Below are 27,266 nucleotides of genomic sequence, written 5' to 3'. Positions count from 1 at the left end.
ATGGGAACTCAGGCATGCTAATGCTGTTCAATTCTGGTATACTTAATGATCTTTTATGTTATTTTAATTTGTCTTTGTGATTCTTTCTTGCTCCTTCATATTCTCTCCCCTTTGCCTTCTTAAAAAAAATAACCCAGTACTTCCAAAGATATAAAAAATAGATGTCACTTAAGTTTCCCCCCAAATGATTTACAGTTCAGCTATTTTAAATTTTGAAGGTGAAAATTAAACCAAAAAGAATGAGATATTTTTTGCACATTTTGGACAATCTCCCAAAAGGTTGACTTTGTAAAACAACCCAAAGGGTCATAATTCCCTCAAGAAAAGTATTCAGGGAAATGCATGGGACTAGGGCAGAAGAAAAGAAAAGGCAAACAAAAGGAGAAACACAACCAGCTTTTCAGCTGCTGAAAGAGCTAGGTGCCGTACTCTGGAACATTTATACTAAAAGAAAGTTCCTCTCCTAGGGACAAAGTAACATTCCAAGCTGTCTCAGTCCTGCAGTGTAGCTGTAGCTATCTTTGAAAGAGTATCTACACATAAGAAAAAGGGGCCCAAGATTCCTATAAGTTGTACCTGACCTGACACACAAGCTGTGTCAGCAAGATTCCATTAGCCTGATCAAAACCTCACAGGGCCTGAAGATGGTTATAAATGATTAGGCAGCTAGGTCTTTTGGTCAGTGTCCTGGAGTTTACCAAGTCAACCACAAGACCCAAAGATACCACATTTTGCAACCCATTTGGCACGAATCATAAAGTGGCATCCCACCTTGAGCTTGCCCCTTGAAGTATTTGAGGGTCTTTTTCTATTTTTCCTCAAAAAAAAAACAAAAACAAAAGCAAAAAAACTAGGAGATCACATTTGGCAAGAATAAGTTGTACATGATCAAATTGCTGGAATAGAAAATACTAATTAAGTTTATTTTAAAATATCACCTACTAAGGCTAATTTAAAGATTATATTAAAATATTGCATAACATAAATCCATCTGTTTGGAGGCAGAGATTCAGTTTGAAAATATGTTAATCATCTTGAAATCCCTTTAATGATTTATCCTTAAATGGTAGCCTTTCCAATTTGTCTTTAACTGTTTTGGCAAGAGGTATTTTACCCAGCTAGAATTTTTTCTCTACAAGGCAAAAAGAAAGTGGTTCTTTTTTTCTGATGAATTTATGACATACTTTTAAGAGCCCTTTTTGCTAACAAATGACTGTCTCTCATGCAGGACTTATCTCACATTAAGTAATTGAACTGGGCAATGAACTATAATGTTTCTATTTTCCTGAAGCATAAGCAGTCGTTAAACATTAATTTTAAATAAAAGTTAGCTCCTCTCATTGTTTCTGCTAAGAGCAGTTCTATTGCCTTTAGCATCCATTAGAAAGTGAATAATTTGGACAAACATCCCTATTTCCAGATTTTGAGATGTAGCATTTAATCCATTTATTTTCTGGCTATTATGAAGCTTTGACTTTTGAATAATATCCAAAGAGCCTTCTCTTTTCCACCTCTGAACTCTTTACATATTTTGGGAGTAAATAGCACAATGTGTACAACTAGAGGATTTTCAGATGTGCAGACTGTTTTAGAATGTTAAATGATAGGTTTCCAATCCAGGAACAGTCAGTTTCAAAGACGCAGTATGCAAGCATATAATCATGCCATTTCCTTTCTTCCTTCACCTTCTTTAACCACAAATAATAGCTAACACTCTCATGCTTACTATGTGTGAAGCTCTATTCTGAGCATTTTCCGTTTAAGCCTTACAGAAACTCTGTGTAGGAAGTAGCGCATTTTACAGGTAGAACTGGAGCAGTTAGGTAGGTATCTTACAATGGTACAGACGGGATTCAAACCCGGGTATTCTGGCTCCAGATTCCTTGCTTTTAACTACTGAGTAAATTGCTTTCTGGTTGATAAAAGGCAGAGAGACAAGATGCAGTGCATGTTACTGTGTTTGAACCAGTAACTGTACTTGAGGACTCTTCTATAACATACTCTATGATCCATGGGACATTTACATTCTATACATCTTAGAATGCCCATATGCAAACCTAAATCATGTGTCCCTATTGGCATCTTTATCGCATCCAATCCATGAAAATGACAAGCTCTGAATTTGTAGGATAAAAGCCCTCTGAGTGTCCAGTTATTGATGATCTTGTCTGAAGGGGCTTTGTGCTCCTTCCAGGCTACAAAATGAATCTTCTCTTGCTTGTCTCATCCCCTACCTACTTCTCATAGATTTTTATGCCCAAACTCCTCCCAGAAACTTTCTCATTGGGGTCACCCAGATCTACAAGAGCAGCCATGCGTTCTCTCCAAGTGCCTGGGTGCTCCCTCTCACCACAGCAGAACAGCACCTTAGGTGAAGACCAAGGGCAAGGGACTTTGTGGTCCTGCCATTCTTACCCACTCAGGTAACACTAGGGCACTAGGACAGTAGGCTTGATTTCCAATTATTAGAAGAAGCTAAGTCCCCTCATCCTTTCCTATGCCCCCTTACACAATTCCTTGGCTGAGGCATTATTATTAGTTTTCTTACTCTCTTTGTCAAGGCAACTTTTCTCTCATCATGGTCTAGATCTCATTCTTCTGAAGTGGCTCAGCTTAGGCCTTCCTCCAGGGTAGATTTTTCCTGAACTTTTCAGCCCATATTCATTTATTTCCCTCCCTGCATTGATTTAATTATTGTGCCTTAAATTTTTAGGTTTTAAATATTACTTTAAAATCATCTCTGTTCTACAATATAACACTCTAATATCTTCTTCACCAATTATATTATGCATATATTATTTCTGCAATCAATACATTTTTATGGGAAGAAGCCTGTTTTGAGCTTCTTTTTTTCCAGGTCAGGGTCATCATATAACCATGCCAGTGCCACAATTCTGCTTAAGTATGGTGTTCTGTTCCACTAATCTCAGAAGCTACTTTCAAATCCTCTTCAACATGCTGTTCCAGGCAGTCAACATAAATGGATTAGGGTTGGCACTCCAAGACAAATTACTCATCATCTCCATTCAGGATTTTCCTAAACCCTAGTTATTATGAAAGTAAAGACCTAGCTAGAAGAGTGACAGAGTGACAATCATGTGTCTACTCTGACCAGGCTTGATCTTTCTGCACCTACTCCACCATCTCCAGCCGAGACATGGCTGCCACCACATCCATGCTGTGTGAGCACCATGGTGGTTCATACGTGAAACTTCCTATTCGAGAAGGAAGTCTCAACCTCTCCAGGAATCATAGTGACTTCACTTACCTTCTACACATTCATTCAGTTGCACTCAGATGGTTCAGAAATGTAGTTTTCTTATATTCCAAGTGAATTCAACACTCGTTTCTAGGTGAATAGCCCTGTATTGGGGACCAAGGAGGCTAGAGAGAAGAAAGAACCAGAGTCCCTGCCCTCCAGATTCTCACAGTCTGCTGTGAGTTAAGTAACAGAAAACTGTATGCTGTAAGATGAATTGTTATCACAAGGCATTTCATTCCTCTGGCCAGAAAGAAGTCCAGCCAAATCTGACTTGATCAATTTAGCCTGAAACACCACATCCATTTCATTAGAGGAGATTAAGTGCTAAGACACAGGATCACTAATGGAATGAGAGCTCAGAAAAGGAGATTCATGTGGGCTGGAACCAGTGAGTAAGGCATGATGGAGTAAGTGGTATTTCCTCTGAAGTTTGGGAGTAAGTTGGATGGATAGAGGGGAGGGGCAGAAACAGCACTCCTGGGAGAACTTGAACCAAGGCACAGGTAAAAAAAAATAATAATAAGCACTTTATGTTCAGGGACAAGTAAAGACACTGCTTTGCTGAAGCTAATTGAGGATTTCTGTAGAGAGGGTCAAAGGTTGGATGGTCAAGTTATTCCACATTGTTGGATGTCTTCACTGGTCAACTGCCTTTTGTGAAAGCCTTAATGTTCACCTTTTTAAAATCAAAAAGAAAGCTTGACGTGGGAAAAACAAAAACTTCATTCAGGAGAGATTTGCTTGGGGATCAAATTACCACTCTCAAAACTGTCACATTCAAATTTCAAAACACAGCGACAAAAAAAGAAACTACACTAATGCCTATAAACTACTTTGCAAATTGTCTTGTTGATACACAAAATATTCAAAACTGCTGAAGAGGTTTGTGTTAGTCAGCTTAGGCTACTGCAACAAAATACAATAGGCTGGGTGGCTTAAACAACAGAAATTTATTTTCTCACAGTTCTGAGGGCAGGGAAGTCCAAGTTCAAGTTGTCAGCACATTTGCTTCCTGGTGATAGACCTCTTCCTGGCTTGCAGATGGCTGCCTTCTTGCTGTATAGTCACATGGCCAAGAGAGGCAGTTCTGGTGTCTCTGTCTATTCTTATAAGGGCACTAATCCCATCAATGGGGGCCCCAGCCACATGACTTCCTCTAAACCTAATTACCTCCCAAAGGCCCCACCTCCTAATACCATCATCCTGGGGGTTAGGGCTTCAACATATGAATGGGGGAGGAGGACAGAGGGGAGAGGTAAGAGGCACAGATATTTAGTCCATATCAGAGCCAATCACTTATGTCTGAGAAAGCAATTCGGAGTAATGCAATGGATTAAGAAGTTTGATGTGCAAAGTAAATTCAGAGGTTAAATTGCTTTCTTTACTCTCAGATGTTGGAAACTGATAGAAGTCATAAAAATGAACTGGATTTCATGTTGTTATTCTTAGGATCTCCCAATAATTCTCTCTCCTACTTCCTCCCATGTCCCTAGTCTCAGCCATTTGATATTCTACTTCTTTATAGTAATTTTACCAGTTTAACATCAGTTACTTTGATAAAGGTAAGACCACCAGATGACCTATGGGTGTTAAACCCTGAACAAGGAGGGCTGTTCAGCTTGTCCTGACTCCAGCATCGGGCAAATTGTTAGCCACCTGCTTTCTCCCACTTTCCAGCTGTGGATGCATTACCTCTCTCATGTTGTGTCCAGATTCACTATGGATGACCAATTTGTCTTATCCTGGCTGTGGATAAAGCCCTTTTTCGTTTAGTGTCCATTAAGAAAAGTAGACTCTTTTTAAAAAAAGAACCTTACTAAACTTTGAGAGAACTAATGCATAACCAAAAAGGGTATGTTCCAGACTATAGCTTCTTGACATTAAGGTGGAAGGCACAATCAAGCAGAGAGACTTGACCTTGACTTTTGCTCATGGCCCTCTGCCCAAAAAGCCTGTCCAAGCCCCTCCTCAGTCTTTTGTCATTTCCTCTTGTTCCTCTCGTTTCTCTCCTCTAGTCATCTTTATTTGAATGGAGGGACTAGAGTGGGAGGCCCAGTCACAGCTCTCTCCATGGCACATAATCAGTGGGTATTTACACCATTGCTTTAAACCAGAGCAAAGTGTTGCCTGAAGATGGGTTATCAGGATACCTGTTTACATGGACAGAGACCACTCATTCAATGGGACAGTTTCAAGCTGGAAACATGTCATATCACTTGTATGAAAATATACAAATATTGGCCTTTGCTTTATTTAACTTTGTCAAAAAAATGGCCCCTGAGAGAACATAGGTGGAGTAATTCTTGTGGAGAGCCTCATATTGCCAACAGGCTCACAAATGCAGCACATCTCTTACACTTTGATGATACTCAAATACTCCACTAATATTTATTATGCTCCTACCATGTTCCAGGTACTGTGGGAAAAATGATATAATTCTTCCTCTAAAGAGCACCATCTCCAGTGGAGGTAGACACACATGAACACAACTTAAATTCTGTCACGGAGAATGTTTTAGAATGAACAAAGAGCATGGACTATACACTCAGACAGCAGTAGGTCAAAATCCCCAGGTCGAAGACCCTGTAGCTGTGTGATTATACCTTGAGCATCTTTAATTTCTCATCTGTAAATTGTGGATGATAATACCCATTTCTAGGGGATGTTGTAAAGATTAAATGAGAAAATGCACAGTGCCTGGAATAATAATAGATACATAATAAAGGAGATGAGAATAACAACTTCTTCCTACAACAAGGCTTCTCAAACTTCAATGCACATCAGACTGCCTGAGAATCTTGTTAAAAATGCAGATTCTTGTTCAATAGGCCTGGGATAGGGCCTGAAATCCCGCGGTTCTAACAAGTCCCCTGGTGATATCCAGGCTGCTTCTTAGAGGACTGCAGTTTCTGTATCAAGGTTTTAGTGATTAATTTATTTTTGTTTTTATTTTTTAAAGTAGCTGATGCTGGAGGTGAAACTTAAAAGATGAGTAGGCCATCCAGGAAGACAATAGTCAGTGGAGAAAAGGGCATTCTACGTGTAGGAACGGAAGTAAAGGGCTCGCCAGTAGCATAGAAAGCATGGGAGTATGTGAAGCCTGGAAGGTGACTTGAGGAGAGAAGTATGGAATGAGAAAGCGAATCAAGACATAGGGTCTTCTGTGCGTTGCCAAGGAGTTATGTATCTTGTAGGAAATGAAGAACTCGCAGAAGGATTTTAAGTTGTGTGATTTGATGAGCTATGAGATTTAGATTACCTGGGAAACAATTGGAGGATGGGTTGGATAGGAGAATAATGGAAGTCAGGAGGATATTATTGTATATTTAGTGAGCTATGAACCAATGCAGGAATGGCAGTACAAATTGAGAGGAAGTGAGGACTATGGGAGGCATCAGGATATAGAATTGATAAAATGGGCATTTATTAGGAAGGAAAGAGGACATGAAGTTTAAGGTTTCTTCCAGGTTTCTAATTTAGCTGGTGGGTAGGTGATAATATTACTTTCTAAGTAATTCAGGAGGAAAAGAAGAGTTTATGGGGGAAAAAGGAGTTGAGCTTGGGAAATGTTGAATCTGTGTTACATCTAATAAGAAAGTATCTATTAACAAAGTTGGAGTTATGGGAGAAGGGTGTGGAAGCTGTCAGCTTTTATTATGGTGGATGGAGTAATGGAGATAGTTTCTGTCATTTAAGGAGAATGGCAGAAAGAGAGCAAGAAAAGACAAGGACAAATTTTTTATTCAAATCAACATGAGGGGTGAGCAGAAGAAGAGAAACCCACAAAAGAATTTGAGAGGAAACAACTAGAAATAGAAAAGCAGGGATGCCTGAGTGGCTCCGTCAGTTAAGCATCTCCCTTCAGCTCAGGTCATGATCCCAGAGTCCTGGGATAGAGTCCTGCATCAGGCTCCTTGCTCAGCAGGGAGCCTGCTTCTCTCTCCTGCTCCCCCTGCTTGTGCTCATGCTCTCTCTCTCTTTCTCTCTCTCTGACAAATAAATAAAATCTTTAAAAAATACATTTTTTAAAGAAATAGAAAAAGCAGAATCAGGACAAATACTGTTAGAGAAACCTAGGGATATGGGAGTTTCTAGAAGAAACCAATCAGCTGTGTAAAAATACAGTTAGAGGTCATATACATAAATATTGAAAATTAGGAATTGGTGATATTTGAGAGCAGTTTCTATGGAATAAAGTGTAGAAGAAAGATTGCAGAGGGTTAAAAATGAATGAAAGATAAGGAAGTGGAGATAGTAATATAAAATATTCTTTCTAGCAGCTTCTCTACAAGAGGAAAATATTAATAACCAGTAGTCAAATATAACCCCAAGTTTGAATGTTTCATTTAATTGATGGATTGATTGACTCATTTATTTGTTATCTTAAGCATACTTTTGGCTACTGAGAAGGTGTGAATTAAGAGGAAACCTTTAAAAATAGGAGGTGACGAGAATTACTCCTAGAACAATGCCACTTGAGAACAAGAAGAAATAACAAGAAGAAATAACAAAGAAATAACAAGAGCTGGGCCCTTGTACAGATGGGTCACTAGATGTGGGGCTGGATATCACATGCTTCATAGCCCAAATCTGTTCTGAAATAGGGAAGGCAGGATCATTGGCTGAGCACTGAAGTGCAACTGCAGCTAGGGGCTAAACTGTGTAATGAGGCCTCTCCTCACACTTGGGCTTTTCTTCAGCAGAACTTAAGCTTCTGCTTGCATTTCCTTTGACATTGTCCATGAACTTTGTTGTTGCTACTTTAAAAAAATAAAGAAGCATGTGTTTCTTAGATAGAGCATCCTCTGATATACTGATCTTTGGAATTCCAAATAGCAAGCTGGCCCTCTTCCCTCTGCACTCCATTCATCTGGTTTTCCAGTCGACAAGAGGAGATAGAGATAGAAAGATGGATTGTGTGTGTGCATGTACATACATTGTACTCTTTAGAGGTGATGACATACACAGCACTATCAAAGAAGTCTTCCAAGGTTGCAGAATGAAACATCTGAAAACTGCTACTTTTATTCATGTAGAATTCTACTTAGTACATACCTTTGAACTCTTTAATCCACATAGCTTTACATGCCAAAATTCTCATGCTCATTTTACCTAGACAATCATGAGTCTTCATCTTCCTACACCAGTTCTCAGATAAAATTTATTCAACAATGAACTAACTTAAAATAGCAGGCTAATATGCCTTGGTGACTATCAGAGCAACAGGCCGGCTTTGGTTTTAAACATCAATCTTTAAGACATCCTACTGAATTCTGGAGGTCACCTGCAAATAGAAATGCAAGTCAACCAGGTCAAAAATCCTTGTTTTCTTGGAGTTGGGAGGCAGGGGGAGATGGGAAGCAGAAATACAGTTTAGGATATAAAAATTCTATTTTGAAATGCATCAACTGACAGAAAATATTATTAAATATTTTTGAATGAATGAAAACTCCGTAATAACCAATTTCACCTTGACCACTTCAACATGTACTTGTAGTTAATTCAATTATCCCCTCTGATAGTCTTACCTTTTCACGGTTTTTTTTTTTTCCCAAAACACTTCTTAAATACTGAACACTACAGTTTTAAAATATACACAGGCATCTAATTCCTTAGGTGTCTTGAGAATTTGCCTGAACTACAAACTGTGAAGCTGATCCGTGACCTAGGGATGAGGTAAAGGAGCCAGGTAGTCTAGTAAACAGCTTAGAAAGTTGTTGTGCATTGTTTTTGCTTCCAGGTCAAACTGACTTTCCTGACACCATGAAAAATGTAAAAACCCAACATTTTGAAGCACAGGTAGGAATGTATTTAGGAGGATGCCAAAAGGCATAGACACCATGTTATACAGAGACTGGAAGAACAAAAACGATTTAATCTAGAACTTGAGGAAGCCTGGGAGTGGTCTGTTTCAGTATACTTTTTTTATACAAGCGAGAGATACCAGTTCAAAATGATTTAAGGAAAAAGCAGATGTGTTGGCTCAGGGACTCAAAGTATATCATCAGAACTTAGTCAGTCTTTCTGCATCTCTTGGTTCTACCCTACTCTCTGTTGGCTTTCTTCTCAGCCAAGTTTCCCCCTTGCTTCGGCTGTGCCACACTTACCTCCTATTACCCCCAGCAACCCTAGGGAAAAAGGAAAAATCTCTTCTTCCAACATTTCCAACAGAAGTCCTGGACTCATTCATTGGTTCTAAATGACTTGGCTTTGGTCAAATCCCCATCCTTCAACCCCAGAGAAGACATGGTTGAAGGAAAGGTGATTGTTTAAGGAAAACCTCTGTGCTGTTCCCAGGCAGGCAAAACCAACAGATGTCCTATGTTACTGTTGTGCATGTAGTGGACTCTCACGTGGATAAGGGTATAAACTTCTGTGAGGCCCCAGAAATGAGAAATAGACCACTTGCATGAACCTCACAGGAAAGCAGATTTCAGCTTACTCCCAAGAAGGATCTTTTCACAACAGGTAGGACCATTAGGAGTTGAAATGGGCTACCTCGAGGTGTGCCAAGTACGAGGTCCTTCCATTTGTTCAGGCACAAACCAGATAGGCAGCTGTCAACAGTGTTGTGTAAGGAGTTCCTACATTAGGCAGAGCTTTGCCCGCATGACCCGAAAGGTCTCTTTTGACGCTACAATTCTATTACCCTTGTTAATTTCCACAATTCAATTTGCAGTACAGGATAAACAAACCAACCAAATTTGATCTGAAACTTCTGCAGGCTATCACAGGTCATTTAATCTAAACCACATGGCTATAGCCATTACTCTGTTTTCTGAAGTCATCTAACAGACGTGGTCCTTAACAAGTTCTCCATGTTATTAGTTTCACTTATGGCTTTTTCCAGCCTCCTGCTTATTACACAATTGCCCTTCATTCTCCTTTAGATTGGCATTCTTTCTGCCTTTCTCCTCTTAAGTCTTATAATAGGTGGGTCCCAATTAAAATTACGTTGTTTATATCTTTACCTCAAATTTGGCTTTCACTTGGCAGGTTCAAGAATCTATGAGAAATAGGAGCAGGGGCCATGGATAACCATAGCTCTAAACAAAGTTTATTGAGTTAAATTTTCAAAGAAGAAAGAGTGATATTTTAAATTTTTGATATTAAAAATTAATTTATAAAGTAAGTTTAACATATTGCAATATTGTTAGAATTAGGGTACCAAACCACTTGAACCATACTCATGAAGAAATAAACACATTTGGGTTAAACAGGATTTCCTTCTTTCACAACTGAAAGCATATATCCCTCCCACCCATATACATATATACTCTGTTCTGCTTGAACTGGAAATGACATGTTACACAATCCAGCCTGCAAATAAAACTTTGTTTTCTCCAGAGTACATCCATCCTTAATAATTGATTATGTTTTTCTATGTTTTTCAGTGAATGTTGTGTCAATGTTACAGGAATTTTGGGAAAGCAAGCAGCAGCAGAGAGCTGCATTCCCAAGTGAAGGTGTCGTGGTCTATGAGTCACTGCCATCTCCAGGACCTCCCTTTGTGAGTTATGTGACCCTCCCAGGGGGAAGCTGTTTTGGCAACTTTCAGGTAAGAAACATCCATAAATTGGTCAGTAAAAGTTAATTGGGTTAAAACAGAGTAAGCCCTTTTAGAAAATGGTAACATTATAAGCTTTCTTGGTTTTACTGAAAAGAAAGTTGTGTTGCATTCCATTATATATCCAGGAAAATTGGTCAGGTGTTCCAATTTTTTTAAATGGAAGTTTGATATTAGAGTGTCCCCTGATATTTCTTTATGGAAAATTAATTTTATATCATTTTTTTGCCTGATAGCTGCTGCCTTCCCCCAAAATATTTTGAAAAAAACCATAAAGAACAAGGAAACTCTTATGAAGTCCTTCCATCAGGGCCCTTCCATCACTAGGAAGTCTCCACTTCCATGAATTTTGAATCAAATCCTAATCTATACACAAAAGCATGAACCAACAGCAAAGGTTGAGACTCACAGGTTTTGGGTTCAGGCACCTGTGCTAAGCCCAAGTTCTGCCTCTGAATAACTGCATATCCTTGGGACACTTATTTAACTTCTTGATTTCCCTGACTTTGAAATGGGGAATAATATCCATTGTGTTGGTTGAGAGTCATGAGATATACATGCAATGTATTTATCTGGCACATACTAGGTATTCCAATTTTTTCATAATTATTATAAAGACTCTTCTAGTTGGTTAAATCTTTATTATGTCTATGATAAGGGTAAATGATGATGCATTTCTAGTTGTATACCAACTCACACAAAACATTGCCTATATTAACCATCAACATCTGATTATCCAGTGTATATGACAAATATTCATTCAGTGACTAGGAAATATCAAGCTTTGGGCCAAGTAATGAGGATATAGTTCATACCTTGAGGAAATCAGTGTGCAAAAAAATTATATAATTAAATAGAGTTATATTTGAGGGTCAATGAAAGCATAAAGAAGAAACTTCTCAGTGTATGAATACTCCTTTAGTGCAATAAGCTATCTCTCAATTTCCAATAACTGGCAAAAATACCTTATTTATATTTTATGGACAATATGCTCAACAAGCATTCAAGTGACCCTCATAGCTTTGACAACAGAGGCAAATTTTCAGTGTATCTCTTTGTAATGTAAGTCTACAAAACTTAATGTCATGTAATTTTTTGGACTAATGTAATACTTGATATTATTTATATTTCTACCTTTACTCTCCCTTTGAACCTAGTGTGCCTCACTCATTTATTTTCTCCTGTTACTATGTATCTATTACGTGTTATGTCAAACCTTTATGAAGTGAGGGGAGAATATAGTTTAATAAATAGACCTACAAACCTATGACTGACTAGGATAAGTCAAAGGATTCATGGGGAATGCAAGCACAAGCTGAAATTCGTAGTTGAGGGTGTCTTTGCCAGTCAGTATAGGGGACATGACATTCCTAGCATAGGGGTCAGTGTGTGAAAAGGCCTGCCTGGAGCAAGAGAAAACCACAAGCACTTTCAGAATGTGGGAAGCCTACGTGTCTGTGGCAGAGAAGTGTTAAGAGATGATGGGTTAGGTATTCATATCAAACCATAATGGGTCTTTATGCTTTGCAAAGGAGAACAGTTTTTATTCTATATAAAATCAGAACCCCTGAAGGATTCTGAGCAGGAGACTGATTTATTCAAATATGTTTCAGGAAGATTATTCTGGCAGTAACGTGGAGGTAATTTTAAGGCTAATTAAAGAAGTATTTTCAAAACTTCTGGCCCAGCCAGCCACAGAGGTCTTGCTTTCTCCTACCCTGAACATTGATCAACAGTGGACCTCTGTTTGACCTCTGATTAATGACAGTGAATTGCCTGATGAGGGTGATTTGAAAGTGGGTCTAGAAGCCTCAAAACAGAGCTTAATATGGGCTCTTGGGTGGCTCTGTTGGTTAAGTGTGTCCAACTTGGTTTTGGCTCAGGTCATGACCTCAGGGTTGTGAGATCAAGCCCTGCATCCAGCTCTGAGCTCACTGAAGAGTCTGCTTGAGATTCTCTCCCCCTCCCTCTGCCCCTCCCCCTGCTCGTGACTTCTCTCTCTCTCTCAAATAAATAAATAAAATCTTTGAAAAAAAACAAAAGGAAGCCAAAACACAGAGCTTAATATAACCACAGACAGGCAAGGATGAGGGGCAGGAGAGGGGGAAGAAAGGCAGCAACTGAGGAAGAGATTTCCTAATCCCTGTGAGCCTGCAGGTCCATCATCAAGTATTCTAAGGTGAAGCTGGCCTCCACATACAGAGCTTCCATCAGAATTCCCATTCAAGGAAGACCTGCTAGGGAAACAGACCCACTCAGCCACAGAGGAAGGTCTTGCCAGCCAGCTGAATGAATCTCTTTGTCCATGAGTATCAATGGACTAAAGACCACCAAACATTTGAGGAAAACCAAAAACAAAAGAGAAAGGCCAAGTCAAACAAACAAAGAATATAAATAATTCAAGCCATAAATGATATAAGAGAGGATTCCAGTGAGCAGCCTCAGAAAACTGTAGAAGGATATTTATCCCTAAAATAGTTATGAAAAAAGGAGCAAGCAGGGAACAAGAAATTTAAAATATGATTGCCAAATTAGAACAATAAAAATAAGAGTAAATAGATGAGTGAACATAGGTCACAGCCAAAATACTGAAGGATGACAAAATAAAAAATAAATAGTAAAGTAAATCTTCTAGAACATAGACAAAAAGACAAAAAGATGGAAAAAAAATAATAAAGGAGACATGGAGATAAATCCTGGAGGTAAACATTAATAAGAGTTCTAGAAAGAGACAAAGGAAATAGAGGGGAGGAAATAAATAACAGATACAATTTTCTTTTTTTTTTTTTTCAGATTTTATTTATTTATTTATTTATTTATTTATTTATTTATTTATTTAAGGTGGTGGGGGGAGAGAACATGAGTTGGGAGAGGGCCAGAGAGGGAGGGAGAGAATCTCAAGCAGACTCCCCACTGAGCTCAGAGCCCCAGGTGGGGCTCAGTCTCACAACCCTGAGATCATGCCCTGAGCCAAAACCAAGAGTTGGACGCCTAACTGAAGGAGCCACCCAAGCAGCCCAACAGAAACAATATTCTTTGAGTTAAAGAAAAGCACAAATTTTCCTATTGAAATGGCCCACCGTATTCCAAACAGGGTCATGATGGAAGAATCACAGAGCTCCATGGCTGTATGGAACTTAGGGACAACATTCTGCTTAAAAGATGAATCAAGATCTTTTTTTGATACTGGATTTATAATTGATCTCTGGTTTGGTTTTTAGTTTTTAATTTTATTTTAATGTAGATTGAATGTATATGTAAGATAGCTTTGGAGGACCTAATGCATTAGGGTAAAAACTGGCAAACCCAGTCAACAAAACCAAACAATTTTTTTGAAAAGATGAATAAGAAAGAAAAATCTTTGGCATTTCTGAGTAAGAAAAAATGCAAAGCATATACTACATTAAGCATGATAAAATGAATGCAATCACAGGAATATGATGTAAGAATACTACATAAACACATATTAAACAACAGAGATGATATTGTTTGGGAAGTCTTTATATTATCTATGGAACTCTTCCATATGTCTAAAATTATTTCACAATTAAAAGTTAAAAAAAAATCTTCAATGGCTCCCTATTACCTTCTTATTAAAGTCTAAATAAATAAAAGCTCTACAGCTGCCCCAACGTTCCCTTTCAGCTTTATCTCCCTGAATTCCTCTTCTGACACTCAGTGCTTCATCCTAACTGTTCCTCATTCATGCAGTGACCTCTTTTGGCTCCTACTTACGTGCATGTTCTGTCTCTATAATAAAACATAAATGCCTCAGGGACAGGGTCTGTATCTTTATATCCCTATGACTCCAAGCACTGTGCTTTGCATATAGTAAGTGCCCAATAAGTTTTGTTGAATGAATAGCTAAGTGAATGCATAACAAATCTCAAAAGTCAGTGGAGTTTATATTTGTCAATTATTGTATATAATCACTATTGGTTGATATACAAAATAGTATACACTATTATATATAACACAATACTTCAAATAAGATATTTTACCTAACTGTAAGATGGTGGGCTGGCAAAGAAAAGTCAGGAACATTAAAATCAGGTAATATTATTATGTTCATATTTGTGGGTTAAAGTTTTGAAAGTGGATTAACTAAAAAATATTGATGTAAAAAAAACACATCTAATTCTCTCTGAATTTAATTTATGCATAGTAACTTTCTGTCTACCCAATACCCATGACCAAGAATAAGCAAGATTTGGCCATTCCCTCACCCAGGTGTGCATTATGTTTGTTTATATGTAATAAATGCACTCATTATAATCTCCTACAATATAACATATTTGACAGATCAGTGAATGGATCTAGAGGATATAAACTTAAGAAATTCAAATCTCCTTGTTTTTGTTTTTGCTTTCACTACCTTGAGAATTATGAATTTCCCAATCATCTCATAAATTTCTACTCAAAATGATAGGGCTTCCCCTTGATAGTATATTCAACATCCTCCTTGTGGTCTTTAAAAAATAGAAGACAAAATGGAAAAACTGAACTCTTCAAGAGGGAGGCCTCTTGGTGATTTCTCTAATCATTTCAGGGTCTCCTTTACCTTATGTTTAAATCATTACATTTTAAGGTTCTCAGGAGGATTGTTAACATCCTTGCTTTAAAAGATGCAGAATTTCCTGAATCAGATGTTTTGAAAATGTGTTTGGGTGATTGGCTGACAAATCTGGCCCCTTAACCCCTCTGGCCCTCCAAAATATGATTTGAAAAAGGAAAACCAGGAAGTAAAAAAAAGAAAATTTCTCCTAAAGCAATGTCCTTATACTTTTCTTTGTCCGTTCAGAAACCATCTTAAATGCTATTTTCACCATATAACATTTCATCATGTTTTTACCAGCAGTTGGCCAGTAAGAGCCTACATGCTCATTCCTGCAATGCCTTTCACATAATCAAATGTCACCCTTGTGCATTGCAAATCATTTCACGATGGATTATTAATGCCAAGACCATGTGCTGAGACATGGAGAAACCATTATGCCAGCAGTAGCCTTCTTACTGAGCCATGGACGTCACCTCCAGTGGTGCCAAATAATTGAAAATACTTGAAGTGGAGTATGGGACTGGATTGAAGGATTAATCCTTCTGGTTTCATGAAAGCTGTAAAAGATTATGCCCATTCATTCTTTAGAAAAATGGTATTCAGACTGAGCTTTAGTTTTCTGATTAATCAAAGGAAAGCAGTCAAAGGCTCTGATGGACACAAACCACTGGTTTTATGCAAAGAAACCTCCCACTGAAGTAAATGGGAGGCTTGTGTCCAAGAAGACTAATTAAAGAATTTTCAGTTAATCTTGACACCACAACCCACAAAAAAGAGAGAGCCAGAGGGAAAGAAAGCAGTCAAAATCTTTTTTAAACTATGCCTTCATAAGCTACTATAATATTAGAAAAAGAGAAGTGAAAATATGATTCATTTTTTAATTTCAAAACAATAAAATGATCTATTGATATTAAATTATTTTTCTTTTGGACAGTTATATTGAAACATATTAGTTCTTATTGTGTCTTTTTTAAAAGAAACCATCCTCTAATATTACAAGCATTCAGTAGGAATTCATGCATTTTGGACATATTTTCTTCATGCCATTCTCATCTAGGCAGTTAATCCTTCCCTCGCCACATATCATGACCATGAAAACTTGCAGTAATTTCCATTTCTTACAATAAAAGCAACACAAGGGCCATCAGATCAACGTCTGGCTCCCCTCTTGATGAACTCAGAAGGAAAGCCACTCACTGCTTCAGCAGCTGTTTTTGTTTTCAAGTGCAAAAAGAGAACTTATTTGAGTATTTTATCTTATTTTATATTTTGATAAAAAGGTTTGTGATTGAAGTTTTGTTTTCCAGCCAGTGACATGGCCTTCCATGTCATCTGCTAGAGTGACTTGGATTAATGAATTTCATTCTTATTTGGAATAAAAACCAAAAATTCCTTTGAGTGTAGTACTAGATCATGCGATTATTTATGTGCATAAGTTAGGATTGAATACAAAAATGTATCCTCTGGCTAAAATATTGATGCGATAGCTCAATTTATTTGAAGTGTAGGACACCAGTTCATTTGGGTATCATATTTTTCTCACATAAATATTTTTTGTTAAAATTTCTTCATGGAAAATAAATATAGGTGTTAAACATGGTTTGGGTATTTAGGCTGTTTGTATATTGCCAAGCAACCCATGGAACTCAGACATTTAATATTACCATAGCAAGCTGTTACTGATTTTTTTTTTCATTTTCAACCAATGTTCGGTGTTACATAACAGGGCTGCACAGTTGGGAGACGTGAGAGGAACACTCAGAGCAGAGAGATCCTAGTAAAGCTCTATCTCTAAAAGGCTTTTCATTTTTATGCCTCTTAGTTTTAAACCAAAACCTTTGCCTATGAAGATACCTAGAAAAATTACTTTTCCAAGATGCGTGCTGTCTAAAAGAGGATAGGACTGTTTGATTTTGTTGTGTTTAGTGACTTGAGGCAGTTAAGCACACTTCACCTGTATTATCAGATATGAAACATGTATTTTACACTCCCATGCATTGAATGATTCTTCTCAAAGTCCAGGGAATTAAAAGTATATTTAAATCACAATAAACTAAGTTTATAAAATTAAGTTTTTACCAGGAGAGAAGGACTAAGAGAAATTTTTATTAATTCATAGACTTGGCTAATTAGAATCATAAGGCTCTTTTCACTGCTTATTAAATGACGCCTAGCCTTAACATTCTATGTCTCAAATAGAGATTTAGTTCCTGCCATAAAATTGAGACTATTGCCCTGAACTAAAGCTGTTTTAATGCCAAGTATTTCTATTTGAAATCATCCATGACCTCTTCTCTGTCTCTAGACTTGTATACTTTGACTCAAATGCACAACACACTATGCAGTGTAACTTAACTTCTAAAGGAGGCATTTCCTGGTAGAAATCTCCACAGGAAAACATCCTGTTTTGCAACTAATGAGACCCAAAGATAGGAAGGTTAGCTATAACCCCTTCTCATTTGAAAGTCATATGTCAAGACTTTAATGACTTGCCCATGAAACTGGGAGTGCATATTGTTTTAATGAGACGTTGTATTTATTCCCCAGTCCCATTCCCTAACTTTAACGTGTGTCTTTTCTTAGCAAGTAAAATGAGTAGAGATGCTTGGCCTCCAAAGAGAATGGGAGAGTGCAGTGAAAGGAATGCTTAGGAAGAAAATCCACATGGTAAATAAAAGACTTGGGACTATCTTCACAGGAGTCTACAAGCCCCTAGTTGATGAGGTTTAGGAAGATGCTAACTGTCTCAGGAGTTGCTGAGTGAGGAAGAAAAACTGACTCCATCTTTCCCCATCCCCCCTCCATCCCTCTCAGTGCAATCAGAGCCAAGTCCTTTTACATCAAAGCAACTATAAAAATAAACCAAAACTTTGAGCCCTGATCAATTCATCTTGTCTTCACCTTAACTTGAAAAAAGAAAAAGAAGAAAAGAAAAAAGGGAAAAGAAAAAACCTCAAGGAGCAAAACACAACATGGTTTTGTAATAGTTACCAGGGACCTTGGTCTAGGTATGTGTGTAGAATAGCATTTGTGGCAGAGGTAAACGAGGAGGAGGCCAGGTGGTTTATATTATAAAAATAACATTCTGACCTACCATGTGCATGAAACGTTTCTTTCAGTTGACAGGAACTGGTGAGTTTTCTCTGAAAATTGGACTCCCAGACCACTCCCCTCCCCCATACCTAGCAAAGACCCCCATTCCCAGCACACACAGAGCTCCAAATTGTTCCCAACATATTTGCAGACAGCCTGACCTATGGAGAAAGAGACACAATATTAACTTGAGTGACTGAGTTTCAACGATTGCCCTTTCTCACATCACCATCTGGAAGGGGAGAAAATGCTAATATATCCACAATTAGATAAATTGGAACACATGCAAATGTTCATGCTTAGACCAGGGCAGTCTAGGTCTTAAGGAACTGTAAAGGGGACAATTAACAGCAAGGCCTGGCTTTTGGCATTCTTTGTGCTGATGCCTTGCTGTCAGGATGAAACAAGGTGTTGGTGACACTGACCAGAGTTGGCAGACCATACACACAAACTCTGCAAGACACTTGCTGAGACTTGAACTCTGATTCACAAGAGCAAAATATTCCCAACCACCTGAATGACAGACATGACAGCCTAAAAGATTTGGGCAAGAATTCTCACCTCTCACAGAGTCAGTTTATTTGGTTTTGCCGCCTGCAAAGTCCCAGCTCAGGAGATCCCTTGGGTAAATGTGCTATTGAGCGAGTGCCACCTAAATAACACTGACCTGCCCTTGACCCCCAGGGGTGGGGGGAGTGGGGACAACGTCTTCAGCTTTGAGTTCATATGTGCATTCAATCTGTAACATTTGCTACTACATTATTCTTATTCAAAAACCTCATTCCTTATAGACTATTTTTCAACTCCTTGGCTACCATTGGTAGTGACTGAGTAAAGTGTGCCTAACTTCGTTTAGTACATTTTGGTCTACAAACCTTTTTTTTTCTTGATGTCTTTAAAATACAAATATGAAAATTCTTTAGAAGTCTTTTAAGATGAAGAAAAGTTACTTAAATTGATGTCTTTCCACGTGCTTTCCCCTAAGAAACACTGTAGTTGAGATGTATGTACAGTAAAATCTTGGCATCCAGAAGCAGCTTTCAACACATGTATCCTCCCTATTTTCTAATACTAAACATGGGGGAAATTATTAATCAAATGAAGGCTACCAGGAAAGTAACGTTCAGTGTATAAATTTTGTCAGCCTAGCTAGAAACTGTTTCTATGAACAAGTAACACACTTGTCAATAATTTTAAAATATTTAATAAATAATTAACAATAAAACTCGTTTCTTAGTAGGGATTTCTATTTTTATAACACAGAGATGACTACCACAATTTTATTTCACTTAATTTAAGAACTTCTGTACATCCTAAAAAGGTGATTAGTCACTATTTTATCTCAGGACAATCTACTTAGCCCACAAATTAATCTTGGTTGATTAATTTGCCATTGTACAGTGTCACACGTTGGAAAATTATCATGGAAGAAATAAAAACTGCTGAGCAGAAAAGGAAAATTGAGACCTCACTTACTTAAGTCAGCAGTGCTTATATACTTCCTAAGGGCCTAATTTCAGAACTGTCATAAAGAACTTTTTTTTTTCAACTTGAACACGGCTTTCCTTGATTCTTGGGTAGAGGCAATTTCACTAGTGAGAAATTAGCATTTTGATGTTAGCAAAGGTGGATTTACCATTGTGATATTGTGATTTATAATAAGAAATATATATTTGGTTTTTATCCTGGTCCCTGGCGTAGACCTTCTAAAACCCTTAGAATTTCCTAAGTGGTAAGAATGAAAAAGGTATCTTTTATTATTCATAACAAAACCCTTTCTACCATACTTAAGTTCATGTTAATGAGGTGGTTTCTGAAAAGCCCCTAATGAGGGTGGCTGGTTGCCAAGGGAACCAATCACATGATTAGAAGGTTGAAAGTTTTAGCCCTAGCATCTGACCTCCTAGGCAAGGAGAGGGGCTAAAGATTGACTTAATCATTGATGGCCAAAGATTTAATCAATCATGTTTCATGTTATGAAACCTCCATAAAAATCCTAAGTGTTGGAACTCGGAAAGCTTCTGGATTGGCGTACATATGGAAGTTCTGGGAGGGTGGTTCACATGGGAAGGGCATGGTGCTCTGAGCCCCTTCCCACACTTGTGCCCTATGCATATTTTCCTCTGGCTGTTTCTGAGTCCTATCCCTTTATAATAAACCAGTTAGCTTGTAAGTGACCATTTTCCTGAGTTCTGTAAGTTGTTCTAGCAAATGATAGAACCAGAGGAAGGGGTCATGGGAATTACTCATTTTTAGCTGGTTGATCAGAAACCCAGGTGACCATCTGGAATTGCTATTGATGTCTGAAGCGGGGGCAGTCTTGTAGGACAGAGCCATTAATCTGTGGGATGTGATGCTATCTCCAGGTAGCTAGTTTAAGAATTATGTTAAATTTTAGGATACCCAGCTGGTGTCGTAGAATTCGTTTGCGTGAGGCAATTAGTTGTGTTGGTGAACAGAGTATAGAAGTGTAGAATGTTATAGTATAATAGAGGAGAGACTTACCCTTTTCAACCACGAAGCCAGTGAAGGTTCTGCTCAGATTCCTTCCAAATCACAATGTCAGTTTTTAAAATTTCGTATTGTTCTTCTTAAACAAAGTCCCCCAAATTATGTAAACTTCAGGCCCCACAAAACCTGATTCTGCCACTGACATTTAGGAATGGGACACAGAAGGGACAGAAGCTAGAGCAGTATTCCTCTAAAAATTGTCCTGGGTTCACCTGCCTCAGAATCACCTGGAAAGCTTCATAAAATGCAGAACCCCCCCCCCCCCCACTCCCAGTGCAATCCATCTAAAGAAACTGATTAAGTGGGTCAGATTGGGGCCCGGGAATGTGCATGGTTAACAATTTCCCCAGGTGATCTTACGATGAACACTAAAGTTTTTGAACTCTTGGTTCAGATTCCTGGCCTAGGCTTATCAATCATCTTCATAGTGTACCCTGTGGGCTCCTATGTCTTGTTGGTGATCTAACTTGCAAAATAAAATATAAGGCAAGAATGAGATGGTCTTGGGATAATTTCTTATCCAGTAGAGCTGGGAATGTTTAATTTAAATGATTTTTGCTCTTGAAGAGTTAGCAAACACTTCTTAAAATTATTGAGCTATCTTATGTGGTAAAATTCCAAATTCTCTTGGCCCCATACTTAATCAAGGGATCACTTTCAGGAGAACCCTCCTATACTGTTGGTGGGAATGCAAACTAGTGCAGCTACTCTGGAAAACAGTATGGAATTTCCTCAAAAAGTTGAAAATAGAGCTACCCTATGACCCAGCAATTGCACTACTGGGTATTTACCCCAAAGATACAACTGTAGTGATCCGAAGGGGCACCTGCACCCCAATGTTTATAGCAGCAATGTCCATAATAGCCAAACTATGGAAAGAGCCCAGATGTCCATCCACAGATGAATGGATAAAGAAGATGTGGTATATATATATATATATATATATATATATACACACACACACACACACAATGGAATACTACTCCAACCATCAAAAAATGAAATCTTGCCATTTGCAACAACGTGGATGGAACTAGAGGGTATTATGCTAAGCAAAATAGGTCAATCACAGAAAGACAATTATATAATCTCACTCATATGTGGAATTTAAGAAACAAAACAGAGAATCATAAGGAAAGAGAGGAAAAAATAAAACAAGATGAAACCAGAGAGGGAGACAAACCATAGGAGACTCTTAATCATAGGAAACAAACTGAGGGTTGCTGGAGGGGAGGGGGTGGGGGGATAGGGAAACTGCATGATGGACATTAAGGAGGGCCTGTGATGTAATGAGCACTGAATATTATATAAGACTGATAAATCACAGACCTGTACCTCTGAAATGAATAATACATTATATGTTAATTAATTGAATTTAATTTTTTTTAAAAAGGGGGGATCACTTTGAGCCAGCATGAGAAACTTTCTACAGGGCATTTGATCTTCTTATCTAATCATAGCTGACACCTCTCTCCATTTCCCTCCTCCCTATAGTCCAGATAGAGGAAAGCACTGAAAGGACAGTAGAAGGGAAGCAGATATTAAAATAATTGTCACACATTGCCCTCCTCATTGAGCACAGTTGCTTGTCACAGGGTGCTGCTTCTGCTTTGGCCTTTTGTTCTAATGAAGTTGAGTTTGTCATGCAGGGATGGGTGGAGATAATCTTGAAGTCTTTTGTCAAAATGACCCACAGAATATCAAAGTAGGAGCTTTGGCTAAAAAACTATATTGATTTGGGGAGTACTATGAGATTTTAGCCAAATTATATATTTTCTCTATTTCAAGGTGAGTGATCATTTCTGTGATAAACAGAATAGTGTAGTAATTAAAAATCTGGGCTCTCAAGTCAGGCAGACTTGGGGATGAATCTTTTTATCGTCACCTTTTCTTTGTGGGGGGGGGGGGCAGAGGAAGAGAGAGAGAGAGAATCTTAAACAGGCTCCATGCTCAGCACGGAGCCCAACATGGGGCTCGATCTCACAACCCTGAGATCATGACCTGATCTGAAATCAAGAGTCAGAGGCTTAACTAACTGAGCCACCCAGGCACCTCTTTTTCATCACTTTTTAAGTTGTGTGACCTTGGGATATGACTTGTTTCCTCATCTGCAAAATAAGGATAACAACAAAGAGAAATGCCTTTATATTACTGATCTATGGCTGGGTAACAAATTACCTCAAAACTTACATTCTTAGTCTCATATTGTTTCTGGGGATCAGGAATCTGGAAGCAGCTTAGTTGGGTAGTTCTGGCACAGGGTCTCCTCGAGGTTGTAGTCGAGCTGCCAGTTGAAGCTGAAGTCGTCTGAAGTCTTGATCGGTTCCGGAGGATCAGCTCCAATCTCACTCAGATGTCTGTTGGCAGAAGGCATCAATCGCCTACCAGGTGTGTCTTTCTGTAGGACTGCTTACAACCTGGCAGCAGACTTTTCCCAGAGCAAGCTATCTAAGAGAGAAAGCAAGTGTTACCAAAACAGATGCCACGGTGTCTTTTATAACCTAATATTGAAAGTGACATACCATAACTTCTGTCATATTCTATTGTTTACATAGACCAGCCATGGTATAGTGTAGGAGGAGACTGCATACGGGCATGAATGCCAGAAACAGAGATCACAGGGAGCTGTCTCAGGGCTGCTTACCTCTGTCTTGGAATAGTTTTCCTCAGCAATGCTACAGACACTCTTTTATTTATTTATTTATTTTTATTTTTTCCTTTAATTTTAGATGAGAGCCAGGAGGCTTTGAAATGATCGTAGTGGTTTATAATGTACCAGCAAATGAAAGGCATCTGAGCATCAAGATAAATGCCTGAGTGGGGTCTACTAGCCACTTGAAAAGCATGTGGCTCCACGTGCCTAAGAAATCCACAGCTGACTTTAGTAAAATCTCAAGTATTAAATATTGCAGCTCTGCACTTTAACAAAGTGCAAAGGACAGAAGTTGTCTCTCTATATTAACAAGTAAGAATGGTTAGCGGATAAGGCACAATTTACAAATCTGTATTTATGATTGGGGTCTGGCTGAAAAACAGCAAGAATAAACCATACAACCTGGGAAGTCTAATTCTAGCAGGAAGTTGCTTTGAAATAACATCATACTTCATTCACTCCCCAACTGATGTCTTTGATGACCAGTTTGGACACATCAATAAAATATCCTGTCACTTACCATATTTTATTTTCTTGCAGCATTTCCTACTGATGGTAATTCTAACAGTGCCTGTTCTTACAGCAGAATCCACACTCTGATTTACATTTGCCAAGCGGACTGCTTTTGGCTAAATTTCTTGCCCAAGTGCAGGCCCTTATAGTTTGAGAGATCTCATTTAAGGATCCCTTAAGAAAAATATGCAGCCTTTACTGGCTTGGATTTGTAGCTCCAACTTTTAGAAGAAAGCGGCTGGTTAACATTATAGACATTTTGAAGTACTAGTCTTTCAGAAATGCAAAGAACAATAGCAAGAAAAGCCTTTTGATGGTTCAGAATTTATTTTATTTTATGTACTTATTAATTGGTACACTTTCTCCCCCATTTTAACCAAAGATTCTGTACACTGAAACAATAAGTAAAGACATGTGTCTGCTTTAAAATCTTGATACTGGTTAAGTCTCCATAGACCTTTTTCATGCTTTCTGGGAAAAGGCTCTTCTGTTCTCTCAGCCCAGCAGTACTTTGATCTCAGAAGCAGTGCCATTTGGTTGTAAATGTATGTGGCGCCTTTGATCTACTACTTAGCTGGTCTTATTTAAAATAGATAGCTTCTTTTATCTAAGTAGTGTTTACTAGGTCTCTCTCTATGAAAGATGGTTTAAATTGCTATTATTTAGATAGAAAGTTACATAAAGTTTCTTAGGATTGCCCAGATCTGAATCTAGTTCTCCAAACTCTAAAACCCCAATGGGTCTATTATAGATTTTGTAAAGCAAATTCCTATTAAAATGAGCTACTCCTACAGATGTCAGGTAATATTTGTAAAAACTTTGTTTGCTTTTTGATAGGAAACTGATTTTCCAAAGAACAATAAGCATATCCTACACTCAGGCAAAAATGGTCATTTTAGAGTATCTGAACTTAATGACCAATTATCGCTCTGAAATTCACATATTAATATATTTTTATATTACTGCATTATACATACCACATAGGGTATATTGAAATAGGATTTTTTCTAAATAATGAGTATATATATTTAATTCTCTTCTTTACGAGGATTTCTTGAATATTTTGTCAGGTGCCTTAATGACTTTTGTTTGAATTTTCTAGGCCTCATTCAGTTATTCATTCAACAAACTATATTTCAAGTACAGAGACACAAAGATGACTTAGTCACAGATTCTGCTTTTAGGTTGCTCACAGCCTAGGGTTGTGGGGCAGAGCATTAGCAGATAATTTCATGGCAGTGTGGTGAATGCCTGTCATTGACAGTGATACTCCCACCCTGGCCTTGGGAGTGGAAATGGAAAACTTTCTGGAAGACGTGGCACCTGAGCTTCATTGCAAACCTGCCAACTCAGAACTCAATGTCCTATAAATTCCTAGCCAAGTCCATAAGTCAAAGTCAACCTACCTGTCCAGCCATCCCTAATTTAATACAAGACCCCTTGGGAGGAGTCTAAAGCTTCAATGGCTTTTGCTACCTGAAGCTACCCCAAAGCCTTCTTACTTGTCATTCAACTCTAAGGAGGAAAACCCCAAACCACTTTCACATACATTTTAGAACTTTTGCACCATTCTTTATTTAAAAGGAGATACTGGAACTCTCTTTGTGTTGTAAACTAAAATAGCCGTGTATATTGCTATTTTGTTAGGCTACCAACACGTGTTTTTTTCTATCCTTTTTGGTGTCATGTTCCTATTTCAGAAGTCTTATCATTACTTCATCTGAATACTAACCACGTGTGAGCATTTCCAAGTGCTGACCCTGGGAGTAGGCAGGAGGAGCGTGGAGGATGCTCAAGAAATATATAAGTGGGCCTTCCCAGGCCTGAAGGTTGGGAGGGGGGCAGGAAGAAGTAATCTGTAGTCAAGGATGGGATCATTACAGTAGCAGTCACAACTGTCCAAAGAGGGAGGTCGAAGAGGGAAAATCAGAGGGGCCTGGGGCCTGACCTCAGGGGACTCATACAGGGTTTGTGGAGATGGAGAGGAGAGGCCAGCCTCTTGAGGATACAAGAACATGAGTTTGGAGCATTCCTCGGTCAGTGCAGGGATGGTCAGTGTGGGGCAGATGAGGTAGAGGCAGGGATGTGTGGAAAGCAAACTGAAGGGGTTTGGCTTTTTCCCAGTGGAGTTACTGAGTCCTTGAGGCTGCAAAATGGGAAAATAAAGTGGGATCTTTGGTACTTGCCCTGTTCTTTCATATCAGTCACCAAACACTACTGATTCTGAGAATCATGCATTTTAGGTGGTAGGAGTCCTAGAGATCAGAGAGCCTGGCCTTCGCATTTGACCAGTGAGGAAATAAGTCCCAAAGGTCAGGAGGCCTGGGTCTCACAATCACTAAGTAGCAGAGCCAGGGGTGCCGGTTGACCTTTTTGGTCAGGACCTGAGCCTGAGCTTCTCTTCCTGGGGCTTGTTTCCCACCAGGAGTTTTGGAGGAGGGTCTAGGACCCTTGACAGTTCACAGGAACCTGTAAGAGAAAGAGCATCCCACCCTCCAGTAGGAGTGGGCTCCAAGGACAGTACACTTCTCATAGGGCTTCATCCTTCTATCTGGACCCCCAGGGTCTACACCAAGCCAGAATTTGAATAAAAGGAGCTGTAGTTGGTAACAAAAGAGACAGAAAGGATAGAAAAGAATCAGGATACATTGAGCGGATACATTGAGCAGATCCGTATGAGTCACAGGAAAGCCAGGTTAGGAGAATAGAGAGCAATATTACTTTTAGGACAATTTTTTTTTAATGAGTTGCTAATCATTTAAATGAATTGCTAATCATTTAATGAGTTGCTAATCATTTTTTAAATGAAGTGATAGTCCGCCTATGTTTCCTAACTTCAGAAAGGCCAAATGGAGCATGTCCCACCCAAACTGTGTGGACTGAGAGCAAAGTGGACTTTAGAAGGAAAGTGGGGTATAAATGCTGGAAAAGCCAAAACAATAGATTTTGACAGCAGCTCCCTTGTCCTGACCTGGACGCGTGAGTACATGTAAGACTGGGATAGTCCCATAGAGTATTACCATGTGCCAGGTATTCTCAGTGCTTCATGGATATTAAATAATTGTGTCTATCCTTAGCTCGATGACATATGTGTTACTATTATTCCCAT

General features: G+C 38.6%; 1 protein-coding gene across 4 annotated transcripts in view; it reads left to right on the top strand.

Moving 5' to 3' along the window:
• LIX1 (limb and CNS expressed 1) overlaps positions 1-27,266 on the top strand; it is a 71,274-nt gene that overhangs the window by 15,585 nt on the left and 28,423 nt on the right. For all 4 annotated transcript variants that reach the window (XR_008957543.1, XM_057307246.1, XM_048220958.2 and 1 more), the window contains one exon: positions 10,657-10,820. Coding sequence is in view for 3 of the 4 variants with exons in the window: in XM_057307246.1 (XP_057163229.1) it covers positions 10,657-10,820 (164 nt within the window). In the remaining variant the exon portion in view is untranslated. The remainder of the gene's footprint in view (positions 1-10,656; positions 10,821-27,266) is intronic.

Source organism: Ursus arctos, unplaced genomic scaffold (assembly GCF_023065955.2).
Source record: "Ursus arctos isolate Adak ecotype North America unplaced genomic scaffold, UrsArc2.0 scaffold_5, whole genome shotgun sequence".
Classification (NCBI taxonomy): domain Eukaryota; kingdom Metazoa; phylum Chordata; class Mammalia; order Carnivora; family Ursidae; genus Ursus; species Ursus arctos.
This window is presented reverse-complemented; position numbering and strand designations above follow the sequence as displayed.